The following is a 25276-nucleotide window of genomic DNA, read 5'->3' on the forward strand; positions in this document are numbered from 1 at the left end:
CGCTGTCACCCCCGCTAGGGCTGTGCCAGGCCCGGGTAGGGACCGGGGACGGGCCCTCGGCAGAGCCCGGCCCGGGAGCCGGAGAGGTGGAGCGCTATGGTGCCGTTTGGTAGGAGAACAGCGGGAGCAGTGCCAGCCTTCACGGGAGGGGGGGAAACGGGGACGGGAATGGGAACACGGCCGCCCTGCTGACAAGGCGTTGGTAAGTGTGCGGCTTTGAACGTGCTTTCCAGGCGAAAACAAGATAAGTGAAACTGAAGTACGTATTTTAACCTGCTCTCATAACTGTTCTTGATGAAGCAATTACTGTTTTTAAGGGAAATGGAGTAGTTCCGTTTTTTTTATTTTCTAGACCACACTAAAGCTGCTGCACGTTGTTATTGTGGTGAAAAGGTAGGGATAACACCTGAATTGTTGACAGGATAGGGAAGTAACTAGAGACAAACTATGGTGGGTAATATTGAATCGAAAATCCATCACATATGAGTATCAGAGGGTATAAAATTAGTTCTTTGAAGATCAGTCTTGAGACCAATCTTATTAAATATTTAATAGAGGTCTTGATGTAGTATTTGAAACTTCGCTGTCTTAATTTGGTAGTAATGAAGAGTTGGGAGGTATTGGCAATATAGAAGAGGGTTATAGTACAATGCAGAAAGAATTGGGTGATCCTGAGAACTAGAGTATGAAGTAGGTACAATAACAATTTAAAGAATGAGGGTTTACAGTTGTAACCTTGCAAGTAAAAAATTTGTGGAAGAAATTCTTACCGGTTGAAAGCTACGCAAAACCAAAGAATGTTAGGTAGTTACAAGATATTGAATTGTGGAAAAAGTAAATGCTGACTACAGTGATCCAGTTAAAGGAGTTACTATTATCCATGAACAGAACTCTAGAATTCTTTGTATAATGTTAATCATTCTCAGTTAAAAAGTGGAACAGAAACAGGAAGATATGCTAAGGTCAAGCAGGGAAATTAAGAGTGTTGGAAGAGGCATTTGGCTTTTTAAAATTTTGCAGAATAATTTAAATTTTGCTTTTTATTTAAGTGTCAAGATAAACACCATGAAGTGAATAAATTGAGCTGAAGGATGATGTTAATACATGAATAATTTAACATAAATTTTAGGATTAATAATATATGAAAATTTCTAAGCATCAGAGAGCACTGATATTCAGGACCAGCCTTCCAAAAGGTCAAGGAAGAGCAAAAACCAAACACTTATTAGATGGAACGTGACTGGTTTGTAAAAATAATGTTTTTGTTTGCTGCAGCAGAGTCCTGAGCTTAGTGTTACCTGTATACTATGGATCAGTTTTTCTTTTTTGTTCGTTTGTGAAATAGGTTATTGGCAAGAACTTAAATTGTTTTTTAGAAGAAAAATATTTATATAATGTTTGCAGTCTGAATAGTAGGGTTGGTGACAATCAGGAAATGACAATGGCTAATTGCTGTCTTTTTTGTGTTGAAGAAAAGGTGTGAAGAGTAAGCCGAGATGAGTTGAAGGTTGAAGTGTAGTATGTGCATCTGCTGTCTTCTTAGCAGAGCAGTGTGAATTTGCAAGAGGGTACTCTAAAATTCAGTTCTGATCTGTAATCAGCAACACGTTTCCTCTCAGCAGGTTTTGGCTAACCCATGACATTTAGGTAAAGTTGTCTCACCAGCAAGAGCTAGGGATGTGAAGCAATGCTTTAAGTTGACTGTATTATCTCACCTCACATTCTTTTGAACTTAATGTTTGAGCACATGTGGCCTTGAAGTCCTCATCTGCAGCTCAGGACCTGAGATACTCTGTTGTCCAAGGAGTGAGCTACTACTAGAGGCTCTTCTAGGGATTTGGGTATGCTGGAATTTTGAGGGCTGCCACTCTTTTCTTTTGATTAGTCTGTCAGTTAATATCTTCCCACATGATCTCAAGCTGTGGATATTCCACTTCCAGATAGATCAGTTAATAAGCACGTAAGATATTTTATAAGGCATTGGTTTATACATGTTATGTGAAATACATGATCCCTGAAGCATTGAGCTTTCTGGAGAGACCGTCCATAGAATGCTGTTAGAGTAGGTGACAGGCCTGTCTTGAATGCATGGGCTTGTTCCACCAAATTTCCATTGTGAGTGTTCTATTGTGTTTCTAAGTCAAGAGCACAAATACTGAAATGGTCAGTTTTGTTGTGGTTTGCTTTGCTATTTAAAGATGATACTAAATATGTGGAAAAAAAGGTTTTATCTTGTGCAGTCCCTCACTGCAGCCATGTCTGTACTTCCAGGACTTAGATTCTGGCTTTCATTCATGTATCAACACCACTTTTCCGAGTGGCATTTGTTCTTTTACTTTATCAATAAAATTTCAGTTGGCTGAGTGGAACAGAGCTGCTTAAACACCAGTTTTGTCAGTCAGCAAATTTCTGACATCCAAGTAATGCAGCTACATCAGCTGAATTTTATAATATAAACTCAAAGGCATAAATCCTGTAATGCTCACTGAGGATATTCTTTCAGCATGCTCAAGACCTCTTAAGAGCATCTGACCAGCAATAGTGGATGGTGACAGAAGAAGGGCAGCAGCACATTTCAGGAAAGGCTTCAGGTGTATGGGCTTCCCATGGATGGTGTAAAATGCTTGTCTGTCTTCTTCACCTTGGTGGTTTTTATCCACAGAAGAATATGCCTATCCGTGTTACATGTTAGGGGCTGAGATCAGGTACATTTTCAAAGAGCTTGCTACATCCAAGGCTCATCAGCTTTTACTCAGGGTTACTGAGTAGGGTTGTAGGTACAGGTGATGTGGATCTTCAGGAAGCATTAAAACTAAGTACCTTACCAGAGGCTTTTGAGGAGACTGGATGCTTACAGCATCAAAGAAATTTCTTACATGCAGAAGTGGTTGAGTTGAAAAATTAGGAAGAAGGCAAAAAGAAATTGCCAAAAAAAGGAAGGAGGCAGAAAGATGGCACATGAGCTTCAGTGTGCATAAAGTAAGATGACGTCTTGGGTAGAATAATCTAAACCATGCTCACATGGTTGTGAACTCAAAACTGGCAGCCACCAATCAAGAGAAAGTGCTTGGAGTTACCATTGAATGTTCCCTGAAAACCTAAGCTCAGTGTGCTGTGGCAGCCAGAGAGACAGGAAAATGGTGACTGTCCTTAGAGAGAAGAAGAGAGAGGGTACCATTTTTTGCTGCAGCTGGTGCACCTGTATCTGGGGTAGTGTGTATGGTTCCAGTGTCTGCATTGGAAGAAGGATACAGTGGGATAGGGAAGGGCAACCGAAAGGGACAAGGGGATCAGCTTCCTTAAGAGGAAAGACTGGAAAGTCAGGATTGTTCACAGAGGAGATTGCTAGGGCATGACCAAGACTTACACAATGAAGGCAGTGAATAAAGTGAGAGTTATTCATCCAGTCTTGAGGCGTTGAAATGGGAGTTGCTTGCTGGGGCTGTTGGGAGGGTGGTTTCAGATGGATACAGGGAAGGATGACAGGGCCACTGTGATGGCAGTGTGAGCAGGTATAGGAAGGCATTAGAAAGTGGACAAGAAGTCTGTTGAGGGGCTGCTAAAAGAGCTGCTCAGGGAGGTCCCCAATGTACTGTAGTGGCTGCTGGGGTGTGTGTGGAGAATGGACTGCAGGAAGCAGAGAGGCTCATGTGCTCTCCCAAAGGGGGATCTCTGATGGCCACTGTTGAAGGCAGAGCACTGGGTGAGTGGGATCAGTTTGATCCAGGACACCAGTTTTAGTGAACTTATGATCAAGACTGGAATAATTGTAGTTTTGGCTTCTGAACTGTTAGAATATGCATGTCAAGCCTAGAAAAGGCAGTGAACAACAAGGTGATAGTGTTTGCCTGGACATGGGTAGTAAAGCTAGGGTCAGCTATGAAAAGCTGCTGAAGGACCCCTGTAAAACTGAGTAACTGGATAACGCAACGTACTGGCACATGAGTTCAGTGTAGGTAGAGGGATTCAGATAGCATAAAGAGAATCCTAAATTCCCATATGAAATACTGGGCTCTCTGTAATGAGCATTTTGTATTTAAGATTAGCGGGTCAATGAAAATGTAACAACAGTGTTAAGCAGCAGTGAAAAAGATAAAATGAACAGTAAATATTACTGAGAAACAAGTAAAGAACAAAGAATACTGTCATACCACTGTGTTATTCCATGGTTCACCCTGAACATCCTGACTGAGTCACTCCTGCTCTGTCTCCCAGCTCAGAAAACAGAGTTAAAATGAGTGAGATTCAGAGAAGTAAAACAAAACTGGTCACAGACACAGACCCACTTCCAAATGAGGAATGACCAAGAAAGCTGGACTTCAAAATTCATCCTGGAAAGGGATGTCTGAGGAGCCTGATGAAGGCCTGTAGAATGATGAGAGGCAGGAAAAGAATGGGCAGAGGTGCTCTGTCTGTTCTCCCCACAGCAGAGGTGAGGGTTCACAAGGGAATCTACCAAGCCCCTGATTCAGCAAGATCAAAAGATGTTGTTCTTCACAGGTAGCTGAGTTGGAGAACTTACCAGAGTATGTTGTGGGTATTAGAAGTGTTTGTGTTGAAGAGGAGAAAGAGCAGATGTGGAGGCAGTGCCAAATATGTAGAAACCCCATCCATTTTGAATAGAAGAAGCAGTATTATGTATGCTTTTGGCCACCATTTGAAAAATTATACTAGGCCTAAATGGATCTTTGTTGTGATCTGCTGTGGCTAGTTTTGTGTTGGGTTCTTATTCAGAAAAGTAATAACTGACATGGACTTATTTTTACAGTTTCTCTTCATCCTTTCTCAAATAGAACTTGTCAAACCTGTTTAAAGAAACATGGGTATTTCCTGTTCATTGACTAGACACCAGGTTTCATGTTGAATTTTGAGTCTTTTACAGACAAGTTACTGGTATTTACTAAGTTATCTAAAGGCAGAAGTTTCCCCTGTATATGTGATGTCTTTTGTTTCCAGGCTCAGCAGGATAAATTCATGCAATTGATAAACATTGGTTGAGCTACTTCACTCTCAGGTTCTTTTCAATCATCTTTCATTGCATTTTTGCTCAATTCCAGCCCCTGTGCAGATCAGGAGCTTGAGGCTGGCCTCCCTGATTCTCCTCAGACTTGCCTGTTGTCCTGGGAACGCTTAGGCTGCTGGTTTACTCCTTTCAGTCCCTTAAGACAGTGTTGGGTAGACACTAGCACTACATATTTGCCTATATGGAGGATTTTTTTGAGCTTAAGCATGGTGAAGTAACTATTTATGCCAAAGTAGTATCACTATGTACATATTAATTAGAAATACAACCTTAATAGTATTACAATTTCATCTTACTATGTCACATAACATGATCCACCGTGATACAATTAAGTTTTTAGTCATGCTGTGTTGATAGATATTTAGAATACTTGAAAGAGTAAATATATCAGTTTACTATTTGTCTTTGATAAACTGGTTTAATGATTTACTGTGTGAATAGGAAAATTCTGAGCAGAAATATGTGTATCCAGCAATTATAGTAAGAGTTGCATATTTGACAGTGTTAGTTGTCTTACCATCGGTATATTGATATAAATACATCATTGGTATAAAATAATGAACTTCAATGAACAAGCAGAGCAATATATTTTTTCAAAGGTAAAGTCAAGCTTACAGTTATATATAAATGACTTACAGATTTAGGAGACATCTGCTTTCAGAAGTGACCTGCTTCTGTTCACTAGCCACTAAACCAGATTTGATGTTGCACACTAAGGCCATGTCATCAAGGTTATGTATGACTAAGGGCATAGAAGCTATTATATATATTATAAGGAAAAAAAGGAAGAAAATATGAACAATATAATAATAAGTCATTTGTGACAGGTTCTTAGTTTGGTTTATTGCTCTCACTGAGTTCTGATTTCTGATGATTCCTGGTGGCCACAGAACATTTTTCCCTATTTTAGTAAATGTGTCATCTCAGACTTACTGTTTGTCTAGGTAAGGACTGGGCTTTTTTGGGAGGGCGGGGGGGTGTTTTGGATCAGTTTGGGGTTTTTTTTAAGAAACAGGCATAAATACATACTTTTTAAAATTAAATGCCTTTGGTTTCAGAACTCAAGCAACATACCAAAGTCCTCATTTCACTAACAGAGGATCAAAGCTTACATGTGAATGCTGTTTATACTGCAAAGAAGTAGCAGTTTGGATTTCAGGATCCTTTAATAAAGTTTCATAAAACCTTATTTTCAGGCTGTTCATAATTTCCTTCCCAGGAAAACAGAAAACACCACAAATGTAGAAAAAGTGGTCTGTGTGAGTCCAGGCTTACACACCACACCAGTACCTAAAGGGAACAAAACTACAGGAAAGCTGGAGAGGGGCTTTTTGCAAGGGCATGAAATGATAGGACAAGTGGGAATGGCTTTAAACTGACAGAGGGCAGGTTTAGATTGGATGTAAGGATGAAATTCTTTCCTGTGAGGGTGAAGAAAAACTGGAATAAATTGCCCAGAGAAGCCATGGATGCCCCATCTCTGGAAGTGTTCAAGGCCGGGCTGGATGGGGCTTTGAGCAGCCTGGTTTGGTGGTGTCTAAGGTGTCCCTGTCCATGGCAAGGGGGTTGGACCAGATGACCTTTTAAGGCCCCTCCCAACTCAAACCATTCTATGATTCTGTGCGTCCCTCCCGTCAGGCACAGGAATTCATCAGTCCACGTGGTGGCAGTGTCCATCCAGACTCCGGTGCTGTTCCTGCCTGGGCAGCCTGCAGCCAGCTGGAGCTATCCTTTGTTTCTCTGTCAGTGTTGTCTTCTTTTCCAGAAGACTGCTCCTAGTCTGCGGCAAATTTAAACACAAACACTTAATTAAGACTGGAACAAATTCTCTCTACTCTGTTAAAAACCAGACAAATAAACCCGCAACAAAACCATATGTAGCAACCTTTAAATATTTTCTTGACCAGCATACACCCTACATGTTCCCAGCAGCAACAGAAAAGGAATTAGAGTAGAGGTTTGTGAAGAGGTTGATAATTATGACTGATATGATTCAATAACTTTATATAAAAACAGATGTATTCAAACTGGCCACAAAGATCAGAGAAGTACTGCAGTTATATACTGGTTTAATTGAGCCGTTTGTGGGGAATTAAAGTTACAGAGTATTTGAAGAAATCTGTAAATTGCCTTTTTTCCTAAATAGTTCCTGTGCAGAAGATGAAAGATAAGCAGTGTTCAAAAATACTTAAGTATATATTTAATAGAAGTTAAATGTGCTGGAACACGTAATGCAACTGAATTAACAGTTAAGTTTAGCAACGATAAAATGTTTGTGAATCTGCTTGTTGATAAAGGTGTTTTAAGAGAATGATCTCTTTCTTATTGTTCCCTTGTTTTGTGTACATAAATACACAAAGCTTGTACTGTTTTATCTGGGGAAGCATTCTGCAACCCTGGATTGGCATTTGAGGTCTTGTATATTTTATCTTGTAGTGTTGATATACTGGGCAATAATGAGCACAGCTCCCCTTTTCCCAATGCCATCGTCTGCTGGTACCTAAGAGCAGTAATAGTTGTTAAAACTTTTTCATAAAGCACTTTGTAGCCTGTACTTGTAAAGTAGTGCATACTTTGTATATGCAATGCACCAGAGTTTCTACTCACAGGATGGTCCTGACATAAAGAGAGCATTACCTGTATGTCTCATGTCTGCATAAGGGAATGAGAATGATTGAAAACAAATGGCATAAATAATGTTATTCTATTATCACCTACTGATGTGGCTGACTAGGGGCATGAGAGGGGATGAATGTGTTACAAACCTGCTGTGATACCTCAAATCCAGGAACTGTTGAAAAAATAGCTAAAGTTAGAAAGGGAAAATGCTGCAAAATACAGCGGTGTGTAAAATAGGCATCATGCTGTACTTAATCTGAGGTGCTGCTTTTAGCAGCAGTTCCATATTAGTGGAGCCATAAAACTGTTCCAGTTGTACTGAAAAGATAAAGGTTTCTCATAGAAAATACAGAACCTAAGTGGATTTTGATGTACATGCTGGGGTTCTTTCCTAAATGGAAATGAGTTGATCACATTATTTTTTTACTAAATATAATATTTATTCAGTTAAATGACTTCTCAGTAACTTACACATAAACGTCACAAAAATACATGTGTGCATGAAAACTTAGCAAGGAATTTCTCCCTCAGCATTTTAAGCAAAGTATTGGAATGTTTTTCATTCACTTAAATAATGAAGAGGAAGAGCTCTGCAAGCCACTGCCACTGAAGTGCTCTCAAAGTGCATTACAGAAAGAGGATGCTGTTTAACCACAAGGGAGTTGACAAATGCAAATTTGTCAAGTAATGCATATTGTGTGTTTGCTGGCATAGGAGGTTACTATTTCTTGGTTTTGTTTTAGTTTCCATTTCTTGGTAGTGGCAGTTTCTCTATTAGTAATCGTACTGATGCCTAGGTTCTAAATGTCAAAAGTGTGTGTTAATACTGAGACATCTCAAGGATAGAGCAATCTGGTATTGTTCTGTTGTACTGATAGGTTGTTTTACAGTAGGGACAATTAGTTCTGTTTTCCTGAATGTGCTGGGAAATACTGTAGTTCTGCAGAACTGGTATGTCCTATGGAGCAGTGACTGGGTGATTAATCCCAATTTGGCAGGTTCGTTAATACTTTTGTAGAAGAGGGATGGGTCCCATGGGTGATTCTCTCTCTCATGTGGAGCCGTTCTCTCCTGTTCCTGGGGCTGTTTGGTAGCTGTTGAACCTAATGAGAAAGTAGAGACAACAGCGTGTATTTACTGTGAAATAAAACTCTGCAGAGTTAACACAAATTTTAGGACTACTTTAAGAGGTGACAGAACTTGCATTTAGCTCTGTGGTTTGAATTTTTCAAGATCACTGCTGCTTTCTGCAGGCGAGAACATGTCCTGCAATAGATCAGTGTGTGACGCTGAGTTACCATTGTACCCAGTATAGTGAGAGACAACTGACTCGTATTATATAAATTGGTTTTACAGAATGAATTAATATAAGCATTCCTTTGATTAAATTTTCTTATCCTGTACTAATCCACGTATGTCATTGAAGAGGCTTACAGCATAATTTCTAAAATTATTAATTAAGAAGTACAATGTGTTGAGGCTATATAAATGTATAAATCTAGGGAAAAATGTGTTCTTATGCCTTTCTAATGGGAATCCCTCTAGCTTGGGAGGATGTATTTGAATATGCTTTTTTTCAAAAAACTAATTTTCTGTCAAAGTACCAAGTTATTAAAAGCAAACCTTTTTTTTTAACAAAAATACTATTTAACAGATACATTTTCAGTAGATAGTGATGCATTTTCACAAGCAGTCATTTAATTCAGTCTTTAAAAATTAGATTTATTTAACTGGTAGTAGTAATTTTTAGGGATGTTCAGGATGGTCATTTTGCAATATTTTGTGTCTTATTACTAATGCAAGTCCATTTGTCCTAATTGGTGCCTGGGAAATCAGTCCTTACTGGTAGTGTACCAGCTTATGGACAGGTTCAGAGTTGTTACCTGATTCACCTTTCAGAAGCAATTTAAAGGGAATGGCTAATGCCATTTTGTTTCTAAGTTTTGCTCCTAAATCTGTTGTGTTAGATAGTCATTGAAGCAATAAGCTTTTTGATACTGTGGGCCGAAATGCAAGCACCATTGGTTTAATCAAAAATACCTAATTAAGTTGACTTGAAATTTTTTTATGAGTTTTGTTACACAGGAAATTTTGCTAAGTCAGGTTAATTTTGAGGCAAGAACATGTCGTTTGGGGACTGACATTTTAAAGATGGTGCATAGTTCAGCTTTGTATGCAGCTTGTATTTGGCATAGGTTAGCTAGCCATATGTGAAATAGTAGAAAAAATCTTTTTAATCACAAAGATAAATTGAACCAGATGGTCCAGATTTTTTTTTTTTTGTGAATGTATTTGCTTAATCCACAATCTTCAAGTATTGGGAAGAAGGATTTGCTTCATCTTTGTCTTTCTTATTGTAAAATACTAAGGTTTTACTTTAGTCTTCTACACATCAGTGATCAGTTCTAGAAGATTCTAGTGATAATAAATTCTGAATCAGAATTACTTCCGGTTACACTTTCTGCTAACTGCTAGTCTTTGTACATCCTTTTCTGAGAAGATAAGGAGGTGACTTTTTTGTCTTGGTATTATTAGCTAATATTTCATCAAAGTTGGGGAATTCTGTAAGGCTTTACCAGACATACATATCTGATATGAAAATACAAACATTAGCTTACCTTTAACAGAGCATGCCATGCTGTTTCTCAAATAGCATAAGTCTCTTCCATATAATATTCTCATGTTGATTTATGTTAGGCCTTGTTTTATTAAGCAGGTTTAAACACTTGAGCATTATCTTACAAGCGAATCACAATCTTTTTGTCAAGTGTGAGTAGAGGTTTGTGCTATTGATATGCTGCTACTATGGCTGATAATTGGAGGTTTTAAAATTATTTATGATCTTGCTTTAGGGAAGATTTAGTGCAGAGTATAAAGGTCACAATCACATCACAGAGAAACTGGGCCCATTTTTTTTTCTCAGCGAAGACTCGGCGAGCAGAGTGGAAGAATTCTCATATCATTCGTGATTTGGGTGGAAAATGGGCAAGAAAATTGAATTGCTGTCATCTGGGAATTCTTAGCTTTGTAGCATCCAGGGGGTTGTAACATATTCATTGAAAATGCAAGTAATTACATTGTCCTTTCTTGCTGTATAGGGTTATAAGGAAGTGCCCTACATGACGCCAGTCTCGTGCGAAGTTCTACAGTGTATCAGTGAACTGGCTACTTGCTCTTGGAGATGGTTGTGGAAAAGGGTTCTTGAGCCAGTGATGTGCTGTCCCGTGCTTAAAAACATACTTGCAGCCTAGAGGAATGTACTCTGGTTAAAATCATTCCTTATACAGATACCAAGACATAGAATTTATTTCTGTCTCTTTCTCTCCAGCATCCAATAAAGAAAAAAAGGTTCTGCATTTCTGCACTGGAAAACTAGACAGTGTTGATATACGTAGCAGAATTTGTCCAGATAGGAAACACAGCCTAGTGAAGTTTAAATATGATCTATTAATCTCAACAGCCCCCCAGTGCTAGAGCTGTTATTCAGACCAGTGTGTGAACATTTTGAAATTACTTCTGTAGGTACTTTGATATTGAATTTGATCTAAAACATAGGGGAAGAGCTATAAAATACAGACATGAACTCTCAAAAAAGGAGAGGTTTTAAATTGAATTCTTTGGCTACTGGCCATGTTTCCATTCTCCGGGCTGAATGAGTGCACTGGTGTGGAAGGATACCTTATATAGATGAGAAAATTTAAATCTGTGTATAGCAGTTTTAATAAGAGGTTCGGATAGTTAATTAGAGCACTGCTACACCATGAGCCCAGAATAGAAACCTTGGTCAAGTGAAAAATACTGTTTCAAGTGATGTTTCAGTTCACTCTCTATTCAAAGCTTTTCTAGTAAAATCACTTTTCCCTCCTGTCACTTGAACTTTGTCTTGTCTATATTGCGATTTCTTCTAGAGGATTTTTACTTGTTTATATGATTTTTTTTCTTTTTTACCTCCTCTCTGAGGCAATGCAAAAAGAGGACTGTTGTGCAGTCTTCTAGGTGTTTTCATTGCTTCTTAAAATTGCCTCATGAACATTTTACCATTCTCTTGCTAAATCATTCTCTTTTTCCTTATTGTTTTCAAGTCATCTTTTCTGTGTCCCATAAGCACACAGTCTCATCATACCCTCATTATTTGACTTATCCTTAAAATACTCTTCTGCAAAACTGAAATCATAGTCCATCAAATATTCTATACCAAGTAATCCATGGTGAAACATTTATCTTCCTCTTTCATGTCCTGTTACAGAAAAGGACTTAATCCTTTATTTAATATTAAGCCAAGGAAACTACATATGTGTTTCTTCATGAGATTCTAGTCAAACCCACAGTAGCTCTGTACTTGATTTTACCATTGTCTTCCTTGTACCCACTTCCAGTTTTCAGTGGGCAGTTTCACCTAATACATTCAGTTTTCTGTGTTCTGTATTGCTGTTTTTGTTTGTTCAGTAGTTTGTGTATCTCTGGCACTGTAAAAATAATGTTCTGGAAAGGCTACTGAAAAATATATTTCTTGCAGAATGGAGAAATCAGTATTTTTATTAATCAAGCATTTTTAGCTGTACTGTAGTTTGTGCATTGAAGTTCAAATTCAGAGGGTGAAAATCCCATTAGAACAGCTTTGCTTATAGCTGGTAAAAATTGCAGTTAGTGTCACTGTACCAGTGGATTGAATTGTTTATAGAGTTTTCCCATTTATGAAAGGTTCTTCCTTTCTGTCCCAATCTGTGGTGTTTTGCCCTTTAATACCAATACTACTACGTGTGATTTCTTACTAGGTTGAAAACGAATCACCCATCTTGCATTTGTGGCAGAGATCTTAGCAGTTTTCTCTCATAACACAGCTTTGCTGCTCTTTCCAGAGGTGTGAGCTCTTTCCATATCACCAGAAGGGAATGCAGCACATAAAGTTAACGTGTATTAAAAGGAAGATTTCAGAGTTGGCCTATAAGCTAGTTTGCATTCTTGTTTGGGAACCTGAGCAGTCTACTGAATATTAGCATTGTGTTTATTTGCCTGGTTTCACCATCATTTCTTCACTCTTCCTTGCAGGTTAGTCAGCTCCTCCTAAAAGAATCAGAGCAATGTCCTACGTTTTTGTGAACGACTCCTCCCAGACAAATGTGCCGCTGCTGCAGGCTTGTATTGATGGAGATTTTAACTATTCCAAACGACTGTTAGAGAGTGGCTTTGACCCAAATATTCGTGACAGCCGAGGCCGAACTGGCCTTCACCTGGCTGCAGCCAGAGGAAATGTAGACATCTGTCAACTCTTGCATAAATTTGGTGCTGACCTACTAGCCACTGATTACCAGGGTAACACAGCTCTTCACCTGTGTGGGCATGTCGATACCATCCAGTTCCTAGTTTCTAATGGACTTAAAATTGATATTTGGTAAGTCACTTTTTACAGTATATATTTTATAATATATTAATCTTCTCTCACCAGAGCCTCGCATATAAATCTGCTGTTGCTGAAATGCTGTATTTGGTGCAATTCTACTTTATAAAGATACCACTTAATAAAAAAAACAAAATAAAAAGGCAGGAAAACAGTAAGAGGCCACTTCGGCTAGTCTGTGCAGCAAGCAAAGCAAATGAGAATAGCTGGTGTGGGCTGCTGAATCTGATTCTGCCTCATTGATGACATCGCTGCCCTGGTTTGGCCAGACAGCCAGGTGTGGGTGGTTGGCACCAAAGAAAAAATCACATTGACTACTTTAAAAGAATTTCCTCCACCCCAGTTTCTATTGTTGTACTATATAAGACAAAAAAAATACAGTATATGTGTGTGTAAGTTCATTCCCGTACTCCTCTGGTAACAATGCTTCCTTTCAGTGTTTTTGCCCTCCCTCAAAGTCTATGACTCAGAATATTGTATATTCTTTCCTTCTGGCTTCCAGCAGCTGTCAGATGCCAGTGTTCAGATGGAAGCTCTCAAGCTGCAAAATAGCTGGCTGTGTCATTCCTGTACTGAATCACTTTGTTTGTGGAACTTTCTGCATATTCACAACGTGTGCAAAAACCAGGAGTGAAGTCAAAACCTTTGAGTTTTTAAATCTGTGCCTTTTTCACCTGTCTCTCATTAATGTTTTCAACTCAGCAAAACTAGTTATTGGTAAACTGGATTATTTATGGGTTGTGGGGTGGGATTTTTCCCCCTCATTTCAAACAGCTCTGGTGGAAATTCCTGGTCTAAAGGCAGCTCTGGACCTATTCACTATTATTTTAATAGCAGCAGAGGGACCATCTGTATTTTATTTCATTTTTGCCTCATGTCCTAATACCCTCATGGAGAAGGAACTATTAGGAGCCAGATTGCACAATTCTTGAAGTTAAGGTTAAACTTGAACATTACCATAAATCTACTGGGGGTTTTTTTGTGTTTTTTTTTCTATAACACCCAGAGATTCCAATTATATTAGAGTCCTAGGAATTCTGATTTTATTACAGGGGGGAAAAGAGTTGTGCAATTTCAAACCTAAATATACTGATTTTCTTCTATAGCCAATTGTGCTGTAACTTGAATAGATTGGAATTTATTACTGTCTGATAAAACAAAATAGTTCTGAGGACTTACTAAATTGTAATATGCTGAGTTGACCTATTACAAAAATTCTATATTAAAATTTTCTTATGTCTTTTTATGGGCTCGTTTTAGCAACCACCAAGGTGCAACACCACTTGTTCTTGCCAAACGAAGGGGTGTGAATAAAGATGTGATTAGACTGCTGGAATCTTTAGAGGAGCAAGAGGTGAAAGGATTCAACAGAGGAGCTCACTCAAAGCTGGAGACAATGCAAACAGCTGAAAGCGAAAGGTATTTACCAAACAAAAAGAATTACTAGGAGAAATAATGTTTATGGCTTTTAGATTTTGACTTGATTGTTTATTCCTCAAAACAGATAATATCAAATTTGGCCTGATACTATCAGACAAAATCTAAATTGAGTGTTAAATTTTGGAAAAATCTCTTTAATCAGACCAAATGTAAGGAAAAAAAGAGCTTCTATTGAGATTTTAATTTTATGGTAGAAATTTAAAGAAATAATTATTCATTTTCCATTACAGAGTCCCAAACACAAATATTCTACCACCTGCCAAAAAGCCAAGCGGGAAATAGTGTGAAATGCAAAATGCCATTATCACAGGCTAACCTGACATACTTTTGATGATTGTCTATGCAAAGAAGGGGTAGCAGACTTTTCATCCATCTGAACTTGAATAAAAGATTTATATGGTGCTGTATATAAAATTTCTATCGTTAGTAGTCCTGGAAAAGATGGAGAATAAGAATTTCATGGTGGCAAAAGAGACAGTTAATGCAGAACTGAAGGTTTTGAGAAAATTGCTGACCATTTTCAGGCAAAGTATTGGGTTAGAGGGAAGTTACTAATGATGAATTCCTAAGGGTCTGGTTTTGGGACTGTGCTTGCTTAGAATTTTCTTAAATGAAAAAAGCAAAAGCATGAGAAGTAGAAGCATGTTAATGATACCAAGAAGTGAGATACAGGCAACCTTGAGGAAAATTGGGATGGCGTGGACAAAAACCTGGGGTTACAAGGAAGAGGAAACCAGTAGGAATAAATTGTAATTTTGTAGCACAAAATGCAGCTCTTAGTTACTGAAAGCTGTGTGCCATAAAATCAAAGTTTCTCAGTGGAAAACAAACATATAGGAGAACAGGCTTGGTGCATTAGTCAGTTGCAGGAGTTAATGCTACCCTGAAAAATGCAATGAAGTCCTACAAAGCACAAAACATGTATTTCACTACATAAAGAAAACTCTCAGTCCTGTTGCATAAAGCAATGGTGACTTCTGCTCTGTAGTACGTCTTGTTATGCTCTTTACCTGCATTCAGAAGGGTTGTGGCTTTCTTTATATTGTCTAATGATGGCCATGAACTATGACTACTGGAACAATATATCACAAAAGACAGGGAGTTTTGTCGTATAACTGTTGCTCGGTTTAAGTGAAAATGTAGACAAGCTGTACTGTAAACAGGAAAGAGGCTGTATAGATGGAGTTAGATCTAAGCTGAGTAAACAGAAAAGGTGAAACTAACAAAACTGCAGAAATAATGCCCAATACTCCCAGTGAGCAGACATGAAGTTCTTATACATCAGTATCTTATACCCCACCTGTCAGAGAGACTGTTTTAAGCCCTGAAACAGAAAATGAATTTTATTTTCAAAATTACATGGTTATACATTATAAGAATTAGTGCATATTACCTTTCTGACTTCACTAACTTTTATTGAAAATTTCTTGACACACAGAAGTGCACTTAGGCTGGTTTTGTTTAAACATATGAACCAGCAGCTCAGCCCCGGTTAAATTTTGATTTGATGGTGTCCCTTTACCGAACATAGCTTCCTTTCTGTTATTTGACCTTCATAAATGTTACATTGTTTGCTTTGGCCAGGAAGTCAGCAACTCTCCTTGGGGACAGGCATAGAGACATAAACAGTGCAGTACCCAGCTTGTTGGGAGCGTGTTTAAAATGTCTGAAATACATTATTTTTAAAGTAACAAATAGCAGATGCCTACAGGAGCCAAAGCAAATGAGCTTGTGTGCTGTTTGCTTTGTAAATAAATAATGTCTTTTTACCAGTTGGCTTTTCAGACCTCCACAGTTTCACTTCTCCCTCTTCATATTATTTTCACATTTTAGAGACACTGGGATTAATGTCTTCTGTCCTCTGCCCTCTGATCTCTTACATTATGTATGAACCTATAGAGAAATAACGCTCTTTCTAAAAACAGCCTCTGACTTCAGTTTTTTGCTCCTTGTTACATGCAGTTGCTGGTGCTCTGGAAGCAGAGGCCAGAGTTCTGTTCCCAAGTCAAATTTGGTTTTGCTTGCTTTGCCCTCCTGCGGGTGAGGAGCAGCCGTGCTGCCAGGAGGCAGAGCTCCCTCTGTCCCTTTCTCACACAGACGTGTCTTTCTGCACAGCCCAGCAGGACCTGTGGCTGTGCCACAAGTGTGTCCAGTTGTGAACTCCCACCTGCTGTTGGACACAGGAGAACCTCTGTGCTGTGTGGCACAAACTCTTCTGAGGACATGTTGCTGCATTACCAGTTCTTATGCAGCTGTAATTTGTAATAAGAAAAAATATTTTGAATAACATTGATTTTAATTGGCTCATAATATAAAATAGCAAAAATATTTTCTTTGTGCCCTTTTTAATGAGCAGGCATGTGATCTTTTCACTTAAATTGTATTGCACCTTTATTTAACCTCTCTGTGGTTACGTATTAACTAGTTAGTACTTACTAAGAAGTTCAGTTCTACACAAAGGGCTGTCTTTTATTAAACCCTTTGTTTTGCTTGGGAAATCGTAATAAGCAAGGAAGATGACTAAATCCTGCAGCTATGGGCAAGTTAAAATAGCTTTACAGTGTGGTAAATCTTTAAAAAACAAAAATGCAGGCTTTTAGTAGGAAATTCCTGAAATCTTGTGCATGGGATGCTGCAATACTTGAGCAAGCTGTGGTAGTTCAGGCTAATTGTTCTTCACTGGTTGTACTTCCTGAGAAAAAATACTATATGAATAGTGTGAAGTTTTCCCATGGTGTAATCTTAGAAGAGAGATTCATGAATGAGACTTTTTTCTGATAACCATCATTTTTCAATTGATTTCTGTCATGAAGAACAGCAGCATTTCTACAATTAGTTTTGACTTGGAAATTACTTTTCCCAGATTTTTTTTTTTTTAATTTTTATTATTAGTCCTATAAGAAATATCTAGGAATATGGTAACTGAAAGCAGTTAAAAGGGAGGAGAAAAGATATGGGTTTTTTTCCTCTACTTACATTCTGCTTTTGACATCATTGCGTATGTGGTTGATTCCACCATTTCCTTTCTGTGGTTGTCAGGGCCTGATCCTGAAAACACCCATGCATGTAATTTCACTCAAGAGAGAAGTAATAAGGCTGCAGATGGCCAAAATTTAAGTGAAATCAAGCTATGAGGAAGCTTCCCTAGTCTTCATGAGATTTTTCGTAAGCAACAGATAGTTTCATGTTATAATTGTCCAACCAGCAAAATTGGGAGAATTACAGAAGAAGCCATGCAATATTTTGAGACAACATACATCTTTTCTAAAGGTCATCCATTGTCAAGAATACTGCCTCACTCAGATTTCATATTTGCTTTTCATTTAAAAGTGAGATCCAGTCCCTAATTTATAGTCTGACAATTTAAGGGGACCTGATGGATTGGTAGTGGAATGCTAAAACATCAAAGCAGTCACTGCCATATGGCAGAAAACACAGCAATGCCAACTAGTTCAGAAAGTTTCTGAACTTCTTGTTATCCAAATTTATTGTTTTCTGTGATTTTTTTTATGCTAGAGAAGTGGCATGTAACAAAGACATCCAGGAGAGTAGTAATGGTTACTGCAGAATTCAGCATCTAAATTAATATTAGTTAAAGTTTGCATTTTATTCATCAGAGTTTATTTTTAGTCATGCTTTGTTTTAACAACAAATAATGTGTGCCTCTTGAGGTCTTAACTTACGCTTCGTTATATTTTACTAAGCCATATTTAGTAGGAATTATGGGGACTGACCTTTGAAGGCTTCTGGGTAGCAGGCCTGAAAACTCAGTGCAGTTGTACATAAACAAATATCATTCTCTTTGCACAGGTTAATAAAATGTCCTTTCAGCTAATATAAGTTTAGGAGTTTTTTCCTGATTTGATTTGTCTTGATTTACCAGAAGCAATGCTATAAATCATTTGGGGGGGTTTAATTTTTAATTTAGAATGTTTCAGTTGCCCTTAGTAGGATCACTGTCATACTTACAGGTGCATTCTTTTCCTCTGATGTATTTTTAACTTTAATCCTTTGTAGTGCAATGGAAAGCCATTCCCTTCTTAATCCAAACCTACAGCAAGGTGAAGGAGTTCTTTCCAGTTTCCGCACAACATGGCAAGAGTTTGTGGAAGACCTGGGCTTCTGGAGGGTGCTGCTCCTCATCATTGTCATTGCTCTTCTGTCCCTTGGAATAGCATATTATGTTAGTGGGGTGCTTCCTTTTGTAGAAAACCAGCCTGAACTGGTGCACTGAAGCAAATGCAAAGAAGTACAGTGTCCTTTTCCCTGTTCTAATCTAATCTTATTTTGAGCTTCTTGGAATTATTCTCTTGGTGCAGACAGTGGCAGCTGTATATACTGTTTGCCTTTTGTACTTGCTATTAACTCCTATGAAAGAGGGATTAATTAATTTCAAGTAAAACACTAAATTCTAAAGCATTCCTAAGCTACCTCTGTCTTATGTTGACTTGCAAGCAAGATGTGAAGATAGTCCTCTCTGATAAAATATTGTGATTAGAAAAGGCCTTTCATTATGAATACTAAATTCCTGCATATTAAAAATATATTCTAGTACAGAACCAAATTTGGTTTATTTTTCCTATGAAGAGAGGTAAATATATTGTTGGATTTTTTTGTATGTGCTTCAGTTGAAAGAAAAATACTCTTAAAAGTCCTCCTCAAGAAATCTAAATAATGTAATAACACATTCTGATATATAGACAGTGATAAGCTGCGACTCCATAGTTATTTTAATGCCTCTCCACAGTTTCTTATCTGCTAGTTTATAAAAAGAATGAGAAATAGTTCAAGTTCTACTATGTCTCTGATGTATAGATCACTCCTTTATTTATTAGCTTATTAGATATAGTGTGTCTTCCCAGATGAATTTAATGTTGTTAATACCTGCCTGAAGTAAATATTGTATAATAAAACTGTCGTGCTTTGGAAGAAGCCTTGGGCTAAAAATTTTGCATTTTTGTTGAAATGTTGCTAAGCAAACCTTTCTTTGTAAGGGTAATTAAAGAGTGATTTAGGTGTTCTGTCATGTATGTAATAGTTCTGTAAGGTCATTGTGAAAAATGTCATGAAGGGTAACTTTTTCTTCATCCCATAAGGATCGGACTGAACCATATAACTGTGTTTTCATGTTTGTGGAGAGAACTCGATTGAATAGAATTCCTTTTTAGAATTGTTTTCCATTTCAGTTGCTTTCAGACAGAACCTACACGCTTGTGAATTATTTTCTGAGTATGCAGAATACAAGTGTTTAAAATACTAATATTTAGGAGCATTGTATGAAATTAAATCTTGATCCATTCTGTACTTTGAAACCCTTTGTTGTAAATAATCTAGGGATAAAAATCTATTAGATATTCCTTTATGAAAGCTAGAAAGGTATTGAATAGTAAGTTGGAGGTTTTCAAAGAAAGTGGATTCTCTCACCCCATGCCCATTAGACATCTAATTCTCTTTGTTGCCATTGCCTTGAAAATCCCAAACAAAATGAATTCTGCGAGCATAAGGAATCAATTTTTATTTTTTTAATTAGCCACTCCTCAGTTGTTGCTAAATAACATGAAACATTTATTGTACATTTAAATGTAACCTACATTATTCTGTTCTGGTACCATGTATATTTTTCTTTCTTGTTTATTGATTTGAATGAAGGGGGTTGTTGTCTTTGTTTTGATGTGTTACATGGGTTTTGCTGGAGCTGGACCCCATTCTAAATTGCATCTGAATAAATCTTGATCTCAATTCTTAAGTTAGAGCTTAATGACACAATACATTTTTAGCAGCACAATGCTGCAGAAAAGAAAGCATCTTAAAAAAAACCCAAATGAGAGCATATTCCTCTTCTGAGTATTTCAGTTATGGTACCGTTGTTCATGAACAGATAAATATAAACTCATCATATACCTAAATTACATTTACTTTTCTAAATAAGTACATTTCTGTTAATAATACCATGCATCTTGATTAATGACATTGTCTTTCAGTATGTATTATCTGCATAATTTGTAATTGTATTCTCAGTATGGGTGAATGCCACAAATAAATACATATAGTCAATATGTTTTGGTTTATTATTACATTAGTGCAGCAGTAACTCATTTTACTGAGTTTGATGTGCATTGATAATGAGTAAGAAATGGCAACCATGGAGTTGCTGTAAATGAGGTTTTAGAGCACAGTTTCTTTAGATTTGCCTGTTTTATTTTCAGTATTGTTGCTGAATTAAAATTGCTTCTGTCTGTCTCTCTTCTCTTAGATTCAGTTGTTGAACATGTGGTCTAGAGGCCTCTCAAAATTTAAGATTACCTGTGAGGGGGTATGAAACATAACCAAGAAAACCAAGCTGTAGCCTTTCCTATTTTGCTGCGTGCATAAGCACACATACAGGAACTACACATCAAAAAGGTTTGAAAAATTTTATTTCAAATTAAGATATTTCATGTTTTAAACCAGAAAGAAATCCAAAGCACTGTTTGAACTTCACTGTGTAATGAATGTTGCTCATTGAAATAAGGACATGATAAATGTCTGATAAAAGTGGAGTTTGTTCTGTATATACCTCTGTTATTGAAAAAGGTCTGCTGTGCCTTTCAATATCTCTACAAACACTAATGTCTTCCTTTTCAAGGACTTCTAAAGAATGAATTGCCTCCTGTAACTTTAGCTTACTTGTCTTAGGGGGTTTTACTTTACTATTTCAGTAGTTTTTTAGATCTTGGGTTGTCTGTAAATAAGATATCTTTTATTTATTATTGCAGTGGTGTCTTGGTACCTTGATCCAGGTACTTACTTTTGTGCCAGGCAACACAAAATTCAGCTGAAGTGCTTAAATATGATTAAGATAACAGGTGCATCATATTATCCTGCAAGTGCAGGTACAGAATTATCCCTGCTGCCACCAGAAATTAATTTCATAATGTTAATACAGATTCAAGATTAGTCACTCTTTAAATTCAAGACAGATTGTTGTCTCAAGCTGTTCTTAGACTAATGAGCTGAAATGGAATAAGGAATTGAGAGGGGAAACAAACATGGAGGTATGAAGTGATTTCTTTTTCCAGTGACATGAAACAACTTGGTGGACTAGATAGCGCAGGGTAAACTGGAGTGTAAAAAGGATAGACACAGGCTCCTCTGCAGTGGGCTGTCCTGGTGCTCACATTTATCCCATGGCAAGATCACACCTATCTTACCTCATAGTAACTTATTAATGTACCATATTTCTTTATCTTCAAGATCTCTGTTTTCACTCATATTGGTAATTTGCATTGTAGAAGGGGATGTTCTGTTGAGTGACTGTCATGAGTAGATACTGTTTCTGGCTGCCACTGCACAACAGGTATTTAATTACTGGACATGATCTGGCACTGAGAGGCTTTTCATAATGAAAAGCTCCTATGAGAGAAAGAACATGGTTTCACTTTGAAATATTGAAACATAAGATCTAGGTAGTTTCTGGGTCTGCAGGTAATGGGGAGTTGGATTTTACTATCAGTCAGTGAATATCTAAGGCTGTTTTTAATAGTTAAAATAAGTAAAAATTATGAGCTCTGGCTAGTTAGCTAAGTAGCTCTTTTTCTAGTCAAAATATATTTGGTCATAATTACTTAGGGAAATGCAAATTAAGTAATTTATTCAGAAGTACAAATTGCAAGTGATGACTTCCCTGAAAACTCAAAAAAAAGGGTGATACTGTCTGGTGTCATATTCAGGATTTATAAAAATGTCTAGCATATATTTAAATGTTACCTAAAGTTGACGTTTAACAGAACAGATAGTTTCCTCAGCTGACACAAATTAACTGGTTTCTGAAGTTGTTCCTGTTTCTGAAGTCAGCTCTTTATTAAATTCATATTGGAATTGGTCGTTAAAATAAGTCTTCAATGATGTGAGAATTAGGTCAGAATGCTTTTCCTTCATTTGTTGTTCTTTTTTTTTTTTACATTTTGATGTTAATCATTGTAGACTGATTACTTGTGATACACTTTGTAAAATTTCCTCAGTGATTCAAAGTGTTACAGAAAACGTTGCCAGTTGTTCCTGCACTTTTCATCTGTGGTGTTGGAGCTTTCTAGGAGAATTCAAATGTCATTGCAGTTTCATAACCTGCAGTTCTCTGTGAACTCTCTAACTGCTGAAATACTGTTGAATCATGAATCCTGAATCTGTATTAATATTATTAAATTCATTTATGGTGACAACAGAGATAATTCTGGACATGCACTCACGGAGTATTATGATGTGCCTGTTATCTTAATCATATTTAAGTACTTCAGCTGAATTTTGTGTCGCCTGGCATTTTTTGTACTGCTCTGACAAATGCTTCAAGGGGAGAACACTTTTAAAACACTCAGTATTAGGAAACAAATGCAACTAATTGGTAGTTCTTTGCTATTTATTGCTGGGAACTGAAGTGTTCCCAGAGTCATGCTGCCAGAGAAATCTGAGATGAACAGTAGAAGTCCCCGACTGACAGTGATGTGGTGTGTCTGTGCTCTTACGCAAAGCAGGATGGGTGCTCTGATGTTGCAGCTGAGCAGTCTGCGTGTGCAGAACCCTGAAAAATGTGACTCTGCTGTAGGCATTTACAGTTTGTAATTCACTCCTGTAACTAAGCATTGAGCAACTAGTATTTCCTAATGACTATGATGAGACAAAACTGTTGTTCTTCATTAATGCCAAGGGAACAGGGAATCTACTGGAAATTCCCATAACTAAAAAGCAACAAATTGGAATATCTTATGAAGTGAACAAGTCACAACCATGGCTTCAAGTGACACATCCTTTCCATTTGTGATTTTAAACTACCTTCTGGATAAGGAAAAAATAGGGAGAGAGACATTTGGAACAGAATTTGTTGTGTGCTATGTATGGTTCGCAGAAACTAGGAGGGAAGTGACTGCAGTGAGCCAAGACAGCAGCACGGCAGGCAGAGCAGTGTGATACCTTCATGAATCACTGCTTAAAGGCCAGTCCCAACGCTTGCAAGCAGTGTGAGGAGTGACCAGTAATAGCTTCCTAGCAGGAGAAGGATTTCACTGGCTTGTGATTACACCATCTCACAGGGGTGGCCGTGCAGCCCTGCAACCTGAGCTGGCCCTTCTTGAATTTCAATGTCTAGAGCGCTGCTATTTCAGACAACTGCGTGTTTGAATGTGTGCCTACATTAACAGCTGCTCATGTGGAAGCCAAACTGGTTCCTCTTGTACAAGGATCCCTCTGCACATAGGTTAGCAAAAGAAGTTTTACCAAATGTGAACAGAAGCTCTTTGTAAAACATTAAATATTTCTGGTGTATTAAATTATGTTTATCTAAATATCAGAAGGCAGGAATCCAGATGAAGGATCAAGTATACGCAATAATATCTCATTTTTCTTTGCCAAAGAAAAAAGAACAAATAACATTCTCTTAATGCAAAGCAAGAAGAAAATCACAGTAAGTTTGTTTTGATCTGTAGAATATGAATTCCTTAATAAGCCAAATTCCTTAGTATGAGGGGTTTTTCAAAGAAATACTCTGGCAGGTAAGTTTTCTAAAAGAAAAGCTGACATAGCCTTGCAGGGGTGCAAAGGTAGTAATGTTTAAAGGCTGTCTGGCTTAATGAAGTGTGCATACTGAAAACTAGGTAGTAGAGTGAATTTTTGCTGGGATGTAAGAATTGAAATGCCATATGTTCATCCTCATATTGTTGTTGTCTCATTGCAGGCTGAACATCTGGCTTGGTTTGTTTGGCTACAGATATTTTCAGACAAAAATAAAGTGTGTGGATATCAATAGGTTTCAGCTGGCAAGACCAGTTTCTGTAGACGACATGAAGGGTAATGAAGTATCCTATTGAGAGTCATGACAGCTTGTATGTGGACTGCACAATCCTGCCAGATGTTTTCCTTACAGAACTGGTGGTTTTCTCATTTATGGTACTGATTTGAACCCTTGTGTCAGTCAGTGAACACCAGTGGTGAACACAGGGCTTGAACTGAAGGCCGTTCTCAAAGTTTTTAATTATAATGGAAGTCAAAGCTTTATTCTTTCTTTCAAAGTTCAAGGAACTTTTTTTTTTTTTAATCTAATGTTTACTAGAACTACAGCCTGCAAATGTACACAGATAATGAGCATGTAGGTGTCCTTACTCTGTGCACTCCTATGCCAAAAGGGTATTTAGGAATAGCAAAAAAGACCTCCAGTGAGATCAGTTTGAAATAAGTCTGATTTAAGGAATTCTGGTGTTTGTAATTTGTCATCAGATTGGTATTTACTATACTACCAGTTCTGTTTTTATTTGTTGTGCTGACTTAGTGACATATTTTCTTGGTCCTGGTGATAGAAGAAGGGTAGATAACATCATCTACCTCTCAGAGGTGTGCTTCCCCCACGGAGCACCATTACTTTGATAGTAAGTCAATTTGTCAGTTTAAAAATGTCGGCTCTCTTTGGTTTTTAGAGTTATGCTGTCTGTTTTGCAAAGTGAGAAGCTCATTTGCTAGTGTAGTACAGTTTGTTTAGTTAAACACTTGGGTTTTTGTCCCATTTTTCACGTGAAATTCAACACTGGTTAGAGGAACTATTGGCCTTGGCTTAACTTTGTCCTCTAGAACAACCAAGGAGGTGGAAGTGGAAGAAACACTTGGGAGAATTAAAAGACGGTGTGGCAATAAAGCTGGAAAGGTGTCTATTCACAGCATTTTCAGGCTTTCCAGGACCCTGGGGATTTTGTATTGGCCATTCTGAATCATTCTACCCAAAGGACAATAATTTTGCAGAAACTTTAGGCCATTATGTATGTTCTGAAATTCAAAGG

General features: G+C 37.6%; 1 protein-coding gene across 3 annotated transcripts; it reads left to right on the top strand.

Annotated features, from left to right (window-relative positions):
- Window positions 1–6: 6 nt before the first annotated feature.
- On the top strand, window positions 7–20794 carry ANKRD46 (ankyrin repeat domain 46). 3 transcript variants are annotated; one of them, XM_017730347.1, is made up of 4 exons: window positions 7–259; window positions 12692–13034; window positions 14301–14459; window positions 20734–20794. In XM_017730347.1, the coding sequence occupies exons 2-4, from the start codon at window positions 12724–12726 to the stop codon at window positions 20744–20746; spliced, it is 483 nt and encodes a 160-aa protein (XP_017585836.1). In that variant the 5' UTR covers window positions 7–259; window positions 12692–12723; the 3' UTR covers window positions 20747–20794. The 3 variants fall into 3 exon arrangements, with proteins under 3 accessions (XP_017585836.1, XP_017585835.1, XP_008628905.1); XM_017730346.1 differs by lacking the exon at window positions 20734–20794 and adding an exon at window positions 18498–20536 and having other exon boundaries at window positions 7–202; XM_008630683.2 differs by lacking the exon at window positions 20734–20794 and adding an exon at window positions 18498–20536 and having other exon boundaries at window positions 158–259.
- The last annotated feature ends 4482 nt before the right edge of the window (window positions 20795–25276 follow it).

Source organism: Corvus brachyrhynchos, unplaced genomic scaffold (genome assembly GCF_000691975.1).
Source record: "Corvus brachyrhynchos isolate BGI_N302 unplaced genomic scaffold, ASM69197v1 scaffold302, whole genome shotgun sequence".
NCBI lineage: Eukaryota > Metazoa > Chordata > Aves > Passeriformes > Corvidae > Corvus > Corvus brachyrhynchos.